We start from the raw sequence: 12,713 nt of genomic DNA, 5'->3' as shown, positions 1-12,713 counted from the left end.
AAGAATAAAAACGACAAAAAATCTATTTATCACATTAAAATGAAAGTTAATATTTATGTATTTTTACGAATTTATTCCCACATTTGCATTACTGAGAGCAGGAGAGGCTGCAGCAGTATCTTCATAAAACCATTTTATTAAAATAAATGATCAACAAATTATCTGTCATGATGGTCTTTATAAATAAACACTGCAAATAATGATTTTCTTACCTAGATTTTTTGTCTTCTTTCTAGTCCAAATATCTAAAATATTTTATATCAAAAAGCATTTTCTAGGCAAGCATGACATTGTTCCATTTTTCAGAAATAATATGCCAATATTATGAAAGTTTTTCTTTAAAACAGGCAAAATAATCTGCAAATGGGGTAAGCAAAATAATCTTGTTTTTCCTTTTGACATAAGATTACTTTGCTTACCCCATTGGCAGATTATTTTGCTTGTTTTAAGGAAAAACTCACCTAATTACGTCATATTATTTCTGAAAACAAGACAATATGTTTTGCTTCTTCTTGATTTAATAATTTTTTGATATTTTGACTAGAAACAAGACAAAAGATCTAAGTAAGAAAATTATTTTTGTAGTGAAGGCATTCTCTACACACAATATGAATTCCCGATTGGAAAATATTACAAACTATAAAAATACTATTTATGAAAATATTTAAATAAAAGACAAATCCAAATGCCCAACGCAAGCGACCTGCGTTCCAGACCAGTTCAGCTCAATGACGTATAATGTCTCTGACATCGCCTTTATTCCCAGATAGCAACATAATAGCAATGTCTTAGGGTAACCAATTTATGTAACTGATGTGTTTAATGTCGTAGAATAAAACGTTAAAGTATCTTAAGTTTGTAGTAGCCACGAACATTATTTAATAAATTTAACCGAAATCCCATTCAAAAAACCCATAGACTTTGTGATGAGGGAACAGGAACTGCTAAAATGCTAACTTGCTTCTGGGTTTTCGCATACAAATTGACGTCACAGTTCCTCCACCTTATAACAAGTGCATTTTATATACAATATATATCTATGTATAGTCTACTGTAGTCAAGTAACTGTTTTAGAATTAAGGAACAGACAGACTGAGGATAAATATGATTATTTTGTTTCTTTTTCTGTATCAGTAAAATTCAAGTCCAACATCATGTTTGATGCATACACTTCAAAATGCTTTCTTTTTTATTTCATATATATTATTTACACTATCTACTTTATATATTCTATTTATAAAAAACCATACAGGTTTAAAAGTAGTAAAATATGACAGCTTTTATTTGTGGGTGAACTTCTCCATTTAAAGGCATGTAAAATGCGAGGAGTTGGAGGTATTACCGTTGCGTGGGGTTCGTTTCCTGCGGTCACGGAAAGCGGCTCCAGACTGCAAGGCCTCCATCAGGCTGTCCATCACACCTGTCTCATCACCTTCTGTAAAAAAGGACAAAGAGAGCTCATGTAGAACGCATTCACAAACTCTGACTAGCACATACCAATCCACACTGTGTGGGAGTAAAAGCACAACAGCAATAAGGCAAAGCAAATAGGGCAGAGGACAAAAAGGGCATTGCGGTTCCCTAAATGCACAAATGCTCCGAGGCGGCGGCTAACATATGGAGAGGAGCCAGAGGATGAAAGTGTTCACTGATGGCCATTGACAGGTATTCGCTCCGCGGCTTGCACAGGGGAGCTAAGTGCTCTTTACCAAGATTTAGTGTGGAGCCGGTCAATACAGGGGCTTTTTATCATTGTTCGATGACAGTGGGATGTACCTCGAAAACGGTCATGCCACCGAAGTGCAACGCATCTCCATGGCAAACTGAGTTTGACTTCTAAATGAAAATGAAATGAGTGGCTTGCTCGGCAAAAGGACAGATCCCAGGGAGAAACAATCAAATTTTAGATTTATTAAATTCTCTGAAAAGAATATAGAGAAACGGAAACTCTTTAACGATCAATTTTTTAAACATTGCATCTGAGAATATATGATGATCCCCTTTTCAATGGATCATTTTCATATAATTAAAGACTAGCTTGTCTCATTTGCTTGAGGAAATAATTTAAATATGATATTATAAAGCAAAATGTTATTGTAAAGCTGGGTCAGGTGCATAAAACTGAACATTGATTAAATTAATTAAATTCAGTTCAATTCAATCCATCTTTATGTATATGCAACTTTTACAAGGTACATTGTGTCAAAGCAGCTTAACAAAGAAGTTTTTTTTTTAAATTAATACTTAATTGTTTCTTTTATTGACCATTCTAAATTATTGACAGCATATCAAACTGGAGCATGAGAACACACGCACGCACGCACGCACGCACGCACGCACGCACGCACGCACGCACGCACGCACGCACGCACGCACGCACGCACGCACGCACGCACGCACGCACGCACGCACGCACGCACGCACGCACGCACGCACGCACGCACGCACACACACACACACACATATATATGTGTGTATATAAAACATAGACTTTATATAAAGATGTCTGTGGTTTTAGGCTCGTAAAATAAAATACAATGTGACTGCACTGTACAAAAAATCCTGCTTGCCCTAAATTTTTAAGCTGAATCAAATTAACCTAATGAGTTCACTGAACTTATATCATATTAAACTGACTTAAAACAGTTTGCGTAACTTTTAAAATTAAGTTGTCACATGATTAACTTTGCTTAGTAAGTTACAATCACCTAAAACATATGCTGTCAGGACTAATTGATCATCATTTTTACAGTGTATATACACAGTGTTTATCCACAAAAGCTAAACTCTTGACCACATACATGTAATATCAACAAAAAATACAGCACATCCAATTCTATACAGTAGAGATCAGAGTAATATAGAGCCCTTCTACTGCTTGTTTCCACCACAGAACTAAAAAATATGCCTTTTGATTATGACTTTTTGTCCGTTTTTTGATAAAAAAAAAAAAAAAAAAAAAAAAGATTTTAAAAAAGCCAGGTTTTTTTACTGAGGTGTTTTTTTTTATATTTTTTCTGCAATTTTTTTCTTCATATTTTACCATTCTGAATTTCTTTCTCACAATTCTGAATTTTGATCCTGCAATTTTGTGCTTTTTCTCAGAATTATGCAATCTGATTTCACAGAAAGTCACAGGCTTTCTCCCAAATTTTAGGCTAAAAACACACAATTTAGATTTTAGCACGCTTCCAATACATACACTCACAATTCTAGAAGAAATGTCCAAATTGTGAGATCCAAGTCAGAACTGGCTCAATAACCTTTTTTTTTAATTCTGTACAATTGTTACTGAAGTGAAAAAAAGCATAACACATTATTCCAGAAAATACTGCTAATTCAAAATAATACCAGAATCAGACATAAATGAATAAATACTTCATATCAAATTAATGACATTTTTCCCCCTGAATATGCAGTATGGAGAAAAAAGGTGGTTGCTTTGAAATTTGTTTTCTCTGGATTTATCAATTATAATTATATGTTTAAGTAAAAAGTGTTTTTTGTTTCATTCTGTAATCTAGTGATGATATTTCTAGCACATTTAAAATTGCCATTGTATTGTCATTTAGAGAATTCTGGTTGAATAAATCAGCAAATACTCTTAAGTGCAATGTTTTCAGACTTGTTTGTACAATTAAACGGATGACATCTAAATATTTGGTGGAATAACTCTAATTTTCAAGCATTAAAAAAGGAAAGCATTTGCTATTCTAAAAAAAGATAAAGAGCTAGAGGACAATATTTTATCAGACCATTTCAGATCATTTTAATCAAACCCATACTAAATGCACCTAGTAGAAATAGACAATTGTCAGATGGTTTCATTTGGTTTCCAAAAACTGTATAATATATATTAAACAATAGCCTGCAGTTTCTTGACTTCGACTTGCAAAGTTTCAATGCAGTTCTTCCTTTGCATGGGCATATGGTGCAGAATATCCACAGCATCGGTCAACGAGGAGGTTCAGAAATAATCTTTTGGTCTTTTATCTGGGTCATCTATCTTTACCCAGCATTAATGAGACCGAGGGTCCCCACTATATCATAGTGGTCCAGCAGTAGCATTATTTTAAACTAGAATCATTACGGTGACTTATTGTTGCGTGTGGGCTCGTTTCATCAATTCTTTTGTGTACATGATCGAGCCGTTTTGCTGAAAATATTCAGTGAACGTGTTGAGATTTCAGGAAGAAAATGTCTGTGGAGGAGACGCTGGTAGCTTTAGGCAGCAGTTTCAGGCGTGTTAATCAATCTTTTGTTTCCTCACGCATTCAAAGTAGATGACAGTCAGCAAATTGAATTTATAAAGAGGAAGAAAGTTGACACGGCTACATAATTAATTTCAGAAAATGCCACACACTCGCTACACTCAGGCAGAACTGCACAAGTGCATTTTCTGCTGAAAGCACCGGCACTACTCTACACATTTAACAAAGGCAAGACACAAAGATTTAAGCGAATAAACAAACAGTAACATTGGGATAAGATGAAAATAAAAGGGGTCAGGCTCATTTCAAGCTTGGCCTCTACTGTATCGCTTTTATACTCAAGACCCTTAGTCGAAAATCAAAGAAGCGATTCACACAGTGTGTTGTGTTTAATAGCACCCAGATTAAATCAAGCTAATTAAACTAGCTGTTCCAGAACAAACCAGAGCAGAACAAGCATAGCTTATCTCTAATTGCTCCTCAACACCTTGGCTGATAGCTTTGCTCATTGGTTTAAAGCAGGACATGCTTCTCCCTGACTCTTTCCACCATCGTCCTCTCGACAGATGCTAAAGTAGCTGCATCCCGAAGTTTGGTTCCCATTTTTTGCCCCTGAATATGCAGCATGGAGAAGAAAAAGAGACTGTTTCTTTGGATTTACAATTTATATAGCTATATGTTTGAGTAAAAAGGAATTTTCCTTTATTCTGTAAACTAGTGATGATATTTTTACCACATTTAATATTGCCATTGTCTGGTCATTTAGAATATATTGGTTTCAAAATTTATTTTTTGCAATAATAACTAACTATAACATTGATAATTAATCTAACTATTTCAGAACAAACCAGGGCAGAAGAAGCATAGCTTATCTCTAACTGCTCCTCAACACCTTGGCTGATGCTTATTGGTTTAATTCAGGGCATGCTTCTCCCTGACTCTTTCCACCATCATCCTCTCAAGAGATTCTAAAGTAGCTGCATCCCGAAGTTTGGTTCTCATTTTTTGCCCCCTGAATATGCAGTATGGAGAAAAAAAGAGACGTTTCTTTGGATTTACGGTTAGTAGTTATATGTGTAGCGCGTACTCAGTGGTGCTCGATTCGCTACTAGTTTAGCACTTTGAAATCGCCTGGACCAGCAATCAGAAGGAAAAAAGATTCGACTCAAGAGCAAAAATAAAAGGTAAGTAGAATTTGTATAAGTATACTTTCACTCTTAAACAATTTAAAAGAGAATAAACCAGTCACTGAAATTTTGACAAATTGTCTGTAATAATAAACTCACTCAGATACTTAAAATTTGCAGTAAGTGCAGAAATAACAAAATATAATTTCACAAGTAATTTGAATAATAAAACCACAAAATAAAGAAGATGTCAAAAGTTAAATGCACAGTTCAGAAAATTCAATAAGAAACAGTTCAATTCAAACATCAAAGTCCAGTGTTCTGTTAGGGCTCAGATACTAAAAGTCTGGGCTCTTAATGTTCAGTTCAGTTCGCAAAAAAAAGTAGAAAAAAATATAGCAATGTTCCTCAACGATGAAAAGTTAAATCCAAAAATTGGGAAAAAAATATATATAATCCACAAAAAATCCAGGAAGCAAAAGTAAAAAAAAATATATATAAATCAAATGGTTCGATCCTACCAGATTTGATGACTGATCCCTTTGTGTCTCACCAGTCACAAATTGATGGGGTGGCTCGCCAGTCCAAACCGGACAGAATGCTCAGGATGGACAGTTCTCAATCACGTCTCTTCAAAGTGAGAAAAAAAAAACAAACCAAAAAAACCCGGCCTTGAAACAACAAAGCCGAATAAAACATTATTTTCAGTTGTCCGAATAAATCATCTTAAACCTAAAATGAATTGTGTGTCTAAATTATTAACACAAACACACAGACACAGAACACATATGCTAAGTCACCATGTGCTCGTGTAATACATTGTGGTCTATGTACATAGTTAGCAAAGCTAGCATCCATCTAGTACACATTTCACTGGATAAATCATTTTCAACCATAAAACTTTTCAACTAGAACACATCACAAACCTTTAAATAATTATATACACACATTTCACACTCATTGCTTCACATTTCACAGAGTTAGAGCTTTTAAACTTTTAAATAGCTTATGTTCTGAATGTTTTTAATCACAATTCACAGTATATGAACTCAAAATAATAATATACATATCTTATAAAGAATCAAAACTTACCAAGAAGAAATGTAGATGATAATAAAAGAAGGAGAAAAAAAAGGAATAGCAGCTCTCTAAGGGAATAGATGTTAAAGTATAATAGATTCGTCAGGTCTCCTCTCACTTTTGTCAGTTGCTAGGTCTCAAACTGTCAAGCATTACTGATAGTTTCTCACAGTATCAAATAAATATGAAGTTATTTGTTATTAATCGCTGGATTATTAAGCCGTGTACATCTATTAAGCTCGTGCTCTCTCGTTCAAGTTCGCTCGCGCTCTCTCGTTCAAGATCAATAGCGTTCTCTCACACTCTGTCTGGCTGTGCGCGCACTCAACAGGGGCGGAGCTAACTTCCGGGTAACTTCCGACTTCAGGTTAAAAGTCTCTTAGGAGTTTTATTCTTTTTCTTCCTATCTTTTTACTTGCATAGCAATCAATCTTTAAATTTCTATTTCTTCTTAAGTATTATTGTAAAAATCATTAGATAAATAAATTAAGCAGTCATGTAAGCTAGATTATTGATCTGGGTTACATTCTCCCCTCCTGAATATATGCAGGTCCCTCTGCATGCTTGAATTCAGATGTTTTCAATGGGAGAGTTTCTTCTTGAAGGATTTGAATCCTCCAAAGAGTTAGTAATTGCAGTACTAAGACTGGAGAACAGGGACTGAATAACTGAACAGAGAGGATTACCCAGCTGTGGGTAATTTAGTCTCTTTGGGGGTTCGCCTTGTCTTCTTGATCGTCTGAGACTTTCAGTTTCAGTTTCTTCCCTTTGGGTCTCCTGAAACTCTCTGGAATTGCCAATCTCTCTTTGAGTGAGATTAATACCTCTTTCATTTTTCCTGTCTGAGCTTTCAGAGGATCCAACACAATTGTCTGGTTTCTCCTGATCTGCAATCTGAGCCATTTCTTTTTCAGATTCATCAACGATGTTCTCGTCAAGGACCTGGATTTCTGACCGATCTGGCAGGTTGCTCTCTACTGGGAGCTCTATTACACGACGATCAGTTTCCGCTGGGCGGGAAGTTTCCACATCAGGTAAGTTTTCTTCATCAACGAGTGTTATCGATACAGGACGTTCTTCACCCTTTTTCATCCCAGGTTCAGCAACAGGTAAGTTAACTGTATGGTTACTACTGGAAGATGGTTCAAGTCCAGATGTAGGCAAAATTCTGGTGTCAATTGTGAACCTCTCAGGATCATAATAGTCTACTGGATCATATTCTGACTCGGAATGTTCACTCAAGTTCTCAGACTCCTCAGCACATTGAGCTCTGGTTCTTGGTTTCTGCATCACTTTTCTTTCAACAGGTGTATCTGGTGCACTTGCTGATAGGAATCCACAAGGCAACAACAGGTCCCTGTGCAAAGTTCTCAGAGGTCCATCCTTTCTTTCGGGTTTAACTGTGTAAACTGGTAGGTCACCTGCTTTCTTTGTCACCACATAAACCTCTGTTTCCCACTTATCTGCAAGTTTGTGTTTGCCTTTCAGACGGACATTCTTCACCAACACACGATCACCGACCTCAATAGTAGAGTTAACAACATGTTTGTCATATCTCTTTTTGTTTCGTCCCGCTACTTTGTTGGCATTTTCCGTTGCAACTTTGTAGCTCTCTTCTAGTCTGCTCTTGAGGCCTTGGACATACTTGGAGTGGGATTCTGTCTGTCCATCCACAGGTAACCCAAATGCAAGGTCAATTGGTAGTCGTGGTTGTCTCCCAAACATTAGTTCATATGGAGTGAATCCTGTCACATCACTCTTTGTGCAGTTGTATGCATGCACTAGAGGTTTGACATAATCCTTCCATCTTGACTTTTCCTTATTGTTCAAGGTTCCCAGCATCTGTAGAAGTGTTCGGTTGAAGCGCTCTACTGGATTGCCTCTTGGGTGATATGGGGTGGTTCTAGTTTTGGATATCCCAGCTACTTTGCACAGCTCTTTAATTGTGCGAGACTCAAAATCTGCACCCTGATCGCTATGGAGTTTTTCGGGGAATCCATAGTGCACTAGAAAATTATCCCATAAACACTTGGCTACAGTTTGGGCTTTCTGGTTTCGTGTTGGTACAGCAATGGCGTATTTGGTGAAGTGGTCAGTCATCACCAATATATCCTTGGTGTTGCTTTGGTCCGGCTCTAATGACAGGAAGTCCATACAAACAAGCTCAAGGGGTCTGTTGGTTCTGATGTTCACCAATGGAGCAGCTTTCTCAGGTAGACTTTTCCGTCTGACACAGCGTTCACAAGTTTTGATTTTCTTTTCTACAGCTGCGGACATCTTGGGCCAAAAGAATCTTGATCGAACGAGGTCAAAAGTTCGCTCAACACCCATGTGACCCATTTTATCATGGAGTTCTGTCAAGACCATATCACGAAGATCTGCCGGCAGTGCTAGTTGGTAAGACGAGTCTCCGTGTTCTTGTTTTCTCCTAAAGAGTACACCATTTCTCAACTCCAGACGACTCCATTCTCTGAACCATGGAATTAATTCAGGTAGAATGGTCTTGAAGCAGGGCTTTTCTTTAGACTTAATTTGCTTGACAACAATTCCAATTTCTGGATCTTCTCTCTGTCTCTTTCTCAGGTTCTCTTCAGATAGTTGGGGAATCTCTGTGATCTGGTAAGCATCATTCTGTTGAAATGCTTGAGGTAAGGCATCCACATTGACAGTTATGGATTCCACTAAGGCCACTGAAGGGTGTAAATGATCAGGATCATCACTGGATTGAACAATTTGATGACGCTCACAAATAGCTCTCACTTCCTCCTCTGAAACAAGCATTGATTGTTCGTTTGTCAGGTGCTGGTGTGTGAACTGTCTAATTCTTTCTCTCTCTTTCTGTGTTTCCAAGTCATCTGGAATTTCTGTCTGTGGCCGTCTAGAGAGTCCGTCCGCATCCTGGTTTCTACTCCCAGCTCGGTAACATATCTTGAAAGTGAAGGTTGACAAGCTTGACAACCATCTGTAGCTAGTGGCATCTAATTTTGCAGAGGTCAAGAGGTAAGTCAGTGGGTTGCTGTCAGTTATCACCGTGAACTCTGCTCCATAGAGGTAGTCATTGAACTTTGTGGTCACAGCCCATTTCAATGCCAGAAATTCTAACTTATGGGCAGGATACTTCGACTCACTGCGAGTAAGTCCTCTACTTGCAAAGGCGATGACTCTCATCTGCCCGTCTTGGTCTTGGTATAGTGCTGCGCCTAGGCCAGTGGTGCTAGCGTCTGTGTGCAACACATAAGGGAGTTTGGGGTTGGCAAATCCTAATACTGGAGCAGATGTGAGTTTTGCTATCACAGTATTAAATGCATGCTGACATTCTTGAGTCCATCGTCCTCCAAATGGTTCCCTCGGATTGAAGTACTGCTTTTTCGATTCTACCATTTTCTTTCGATTCTCTTTTTGGAGTGGAGGGTACCCAGCAGTTAGATCATTGAGGGGTTTCACAATTTTCGAAAAATCTTGTACAAACCTCCGATAATAACCAGAGAAACCGAGGAAAGATCTGAGCTCCTTAAGATTCTTTGGTGTCGGCCAGGTTTTAAGAGCTTCGACTTTGGCTGGGTCAGTTTCAACTCCGTGTTGGGATACTATGTGGCCCAAATACTTGACAGACGTTTGGCAGAATTTACATTTCTCTGGCGAAAGCTTCAATCCGAATTCCCTTAGCCTTTTGAGCACTTGCCTTAGCCGTGTCTCATGCTCCTCCAGAGTTCGTGAGAAGACTATCAGATCGTCGATAAATACAAGGACTTCTTTGCGGTTCAGGTTTCCCATACATCGTTCCATTAATCGTTGAAACGTGCTAGGTGCATTTGTAATTCCTTGCGGCATTCTGTTAAATTCCCAGAAGCCTAATGGGCACACAAAAGCGGTCTTCTGCTTATCAGACTCCTCCATTTCAATTTGATAATAGCCTGACTTCAAGTCAAGGACTGAGAACCATTTTGAGCCGGTCAAGACTGAAAAGGCTTCTTCTAAGTTAGGAAGAGCGTATGCATCCTTAATCGTCTGGGAGTTTAACTTCCTGAAGTCAATGCATAATCGCACCGAGTTGTTTTTCTTGCGCACTACGACTATTGGAGATGAGAATGGGGACTCTGACTCTCTGATAACTCCAGCTTCAAGAAGTTCTTGTAAATGCTTTCTGACAGCATCCACATCTTGAGGGTGAATTGGCCTAGCTCTGTGCTTAAATGGCGTCTCATCGCTAAGCTTTATTCTGTGCTTTACTTGATCAGTATGACCATAGTCCAGGTCATGTAATGCGAACACATCTGGCATGGAGTTTAACATTGATGTTATTCTTTCTTTCCACTCAGGTGGTAGAGGAGAATCTCCAAAATCAACTGGAACTTTCGGCAGAATTGAATCAGCCTCCTCACTGTCAGCATTGACTTTGGAAAACTCTCTCTCCACTCGTTGAACAGCATGGGCCTCAGCTATCACAGCTTTTGGGGGAATCACTATGTCAGTGTGAGAGTCATTCCTCAGTACTACTGGTAACTGCACAATGCGTTGCCTCGAGGGAAGACTGTGCAGGCAGCTTGCCACTAAAATGCCACCAGGCAAAAAGGGAGTTGTAGCTGGCTCCACTGACACCCACTTTTCAAAAAGGGGCCCTTTCACTTGGACTAGTCCTTCTAGAACTACGGTGCATCCTGCCGGTACAACCTCTTGCTGGTTCCCTTTCAATTTTACAGGTCCCACCGCTGCACCAGAAGCTTGCTGTCTTCTCTTCTCCAGTATATTTATCACACTTTGGTAGCCATGACAATGTGACTTGAGAAAACGTTTGTTTTCTTGTGTGCAGTTGGTGTATAGCACATCAAGTGAATTAGTTCCAATTAGAATCTGTGGTATGGTCGTCAGGTCAGGAACAATCAGAGCTAAAGTTGGGACTTCTGCTTCTACTCCAAGGAAATCTTGGGGAAATTTCAGGTTAAGTTCAACATAACCCAGATAGGGTATGGCCTGTCCATTGGCTCCCTCAACTTCTAGAAGATGCTGTAAAGATTTTATGGGGTGCTGTTGTAAGTACTGGTCATAGTAAGACTTAGGAATAGTTGTCACCTGCGACCCTGTGTCCAGGAGGCAATTCACTTTTCTCCCTTCAATTAAAATTTTGGTTGTGCATCTTGTTCCTACTAAGCCAGTAGGTAATCGATAACATGGAGACTTGTAAGTATGCTGGTGAAGCAGATGTTCTTTCTTCTTAGGGCATATTTCTCTTCTAGTCTCTGTCCGCCCTGTGATAGAGACTGATTTCAGTTTAAATGCTGCAAGTTGGGAGAGTTTTGGAGGTCCCATTTGGCCTGACGCTCTCTTAACTCTCGCCGTTTCTCTTCAACTTTGCGAGGGTTTGGCTCATGCTCACAATTAACAGCTATATGTCCATCGCCACCACAATGAAAACAATAGCCAGGACGGGGTCTGCTGTACAACTGCTCACTGGGTCTTTGAGTTGTAGTCACTTCAGTTCCAGTCGGTCTGGGTCTGTGTTTTGCAGGAAAAGCACGTAAAGTGGGAGACTGCTCTTGATATTCCCTTTGAAATCTTGGAACAAGATGAGCGTGAAGCTCAGCTATATCCCGTCTCAACTCAGAAATACCATCCACACTGGGGCTGCTCTTTTCTTTGGGACCAGGTTCAGTTTTCATCATGGTAATCTGTGTTTGAAGTTTTGATATTTCTTTCTTCAGCTTTTCAATTTCAGAATTTTCAGCTTTGCTACTGGGCTTGGCCGATTTCTGCTTTGCACTCAACTGACATGACTCTACTTTATGGGACTCATCTGGCATTTCACTGCAGTAGGCAAACTGTTGGTTAGTCGCCGTCCGTAACTTGAATGGTACAGAAGTCTGTTTGTTTAGCCCAAGGTGCTTCTTCATCCTTTCTTCTTTGAGAGATTGTTTATCTTCAGCAGTACGGATGAGTATCACAAGTTCAGCGAAAGGGGGGGGTGTGGCTCTCCTCCTTTCTAACTGTAGGTCGATGATTAAGCTGTTGTCCCAGCATCCTCTGCAAAATTGCTTGAGTAGACAGCTGTCCCTTTCAGCTTCAGTAACACCACCTCGTCTAATTGCAGTGCTCAGCATCACATGAAGACGGTGAAGGTAGGAGGATGGTTTTTCTCCTTGATTTTGCAGTGCACCAATAAACTTAGCAAACAATTCGTCGCCGTCTTCCACAGAGCCATAAACAGACTCCAAAAGCTTTAAACACTCTGAGGGCAAGGCATATGGGCCGATGTGCTTAACGACATCAGAGGCTGGAGGGAGTAGACTATCGAGGATTT

General features: G+C 39.0%; 1 protein-coding gene across 6 annotated transcripts in view; it reads right to left on the bottom strand.

The window, feature by feature from the left end:
* Nucleotides 1–12,713, bottom strand: part of diaph2 (diaphanous-related formin 2) — a 763,661-nt gene that overhangs the window by 79,867 nt on the left and 671,081 nt on the right. For all 6 annotated transcript variants that reach the window (XM_056472168.1, XM_056472167.1, XM_056472172.1 and 3 more), the window contains one exon: nucleotides 1,343–1,435. In XM_056472168.1, coding sequence (XP_056328143.1) covers nucleotides 1,343–1,435 — 93 coding nt within the window. The remainder of the gene's footprint in view (nucleotides 1–1,342; nucleotides 1,436–12,713) is intronic.

The sequence above is a fragment of the Danio aesculapii genome, chromosome 14 (genome assembly GCF_903798145.1).
Source record: "Danio aesculapii chromosome 14, fDanAes4.1, whole genome shotgun sequence".
NCBI classification, from domain to species: domain Eukaryota; kingdom Metazoa; phylum Chordata; class Actinopteri; order Cypriniformes; family Danionidae; genus Danio; species Danio aesculapii.
Note: the sequence above shows the minus strand (reverse complement) of the source record. Positions and strands in the feature narration are given on the sequence as shown.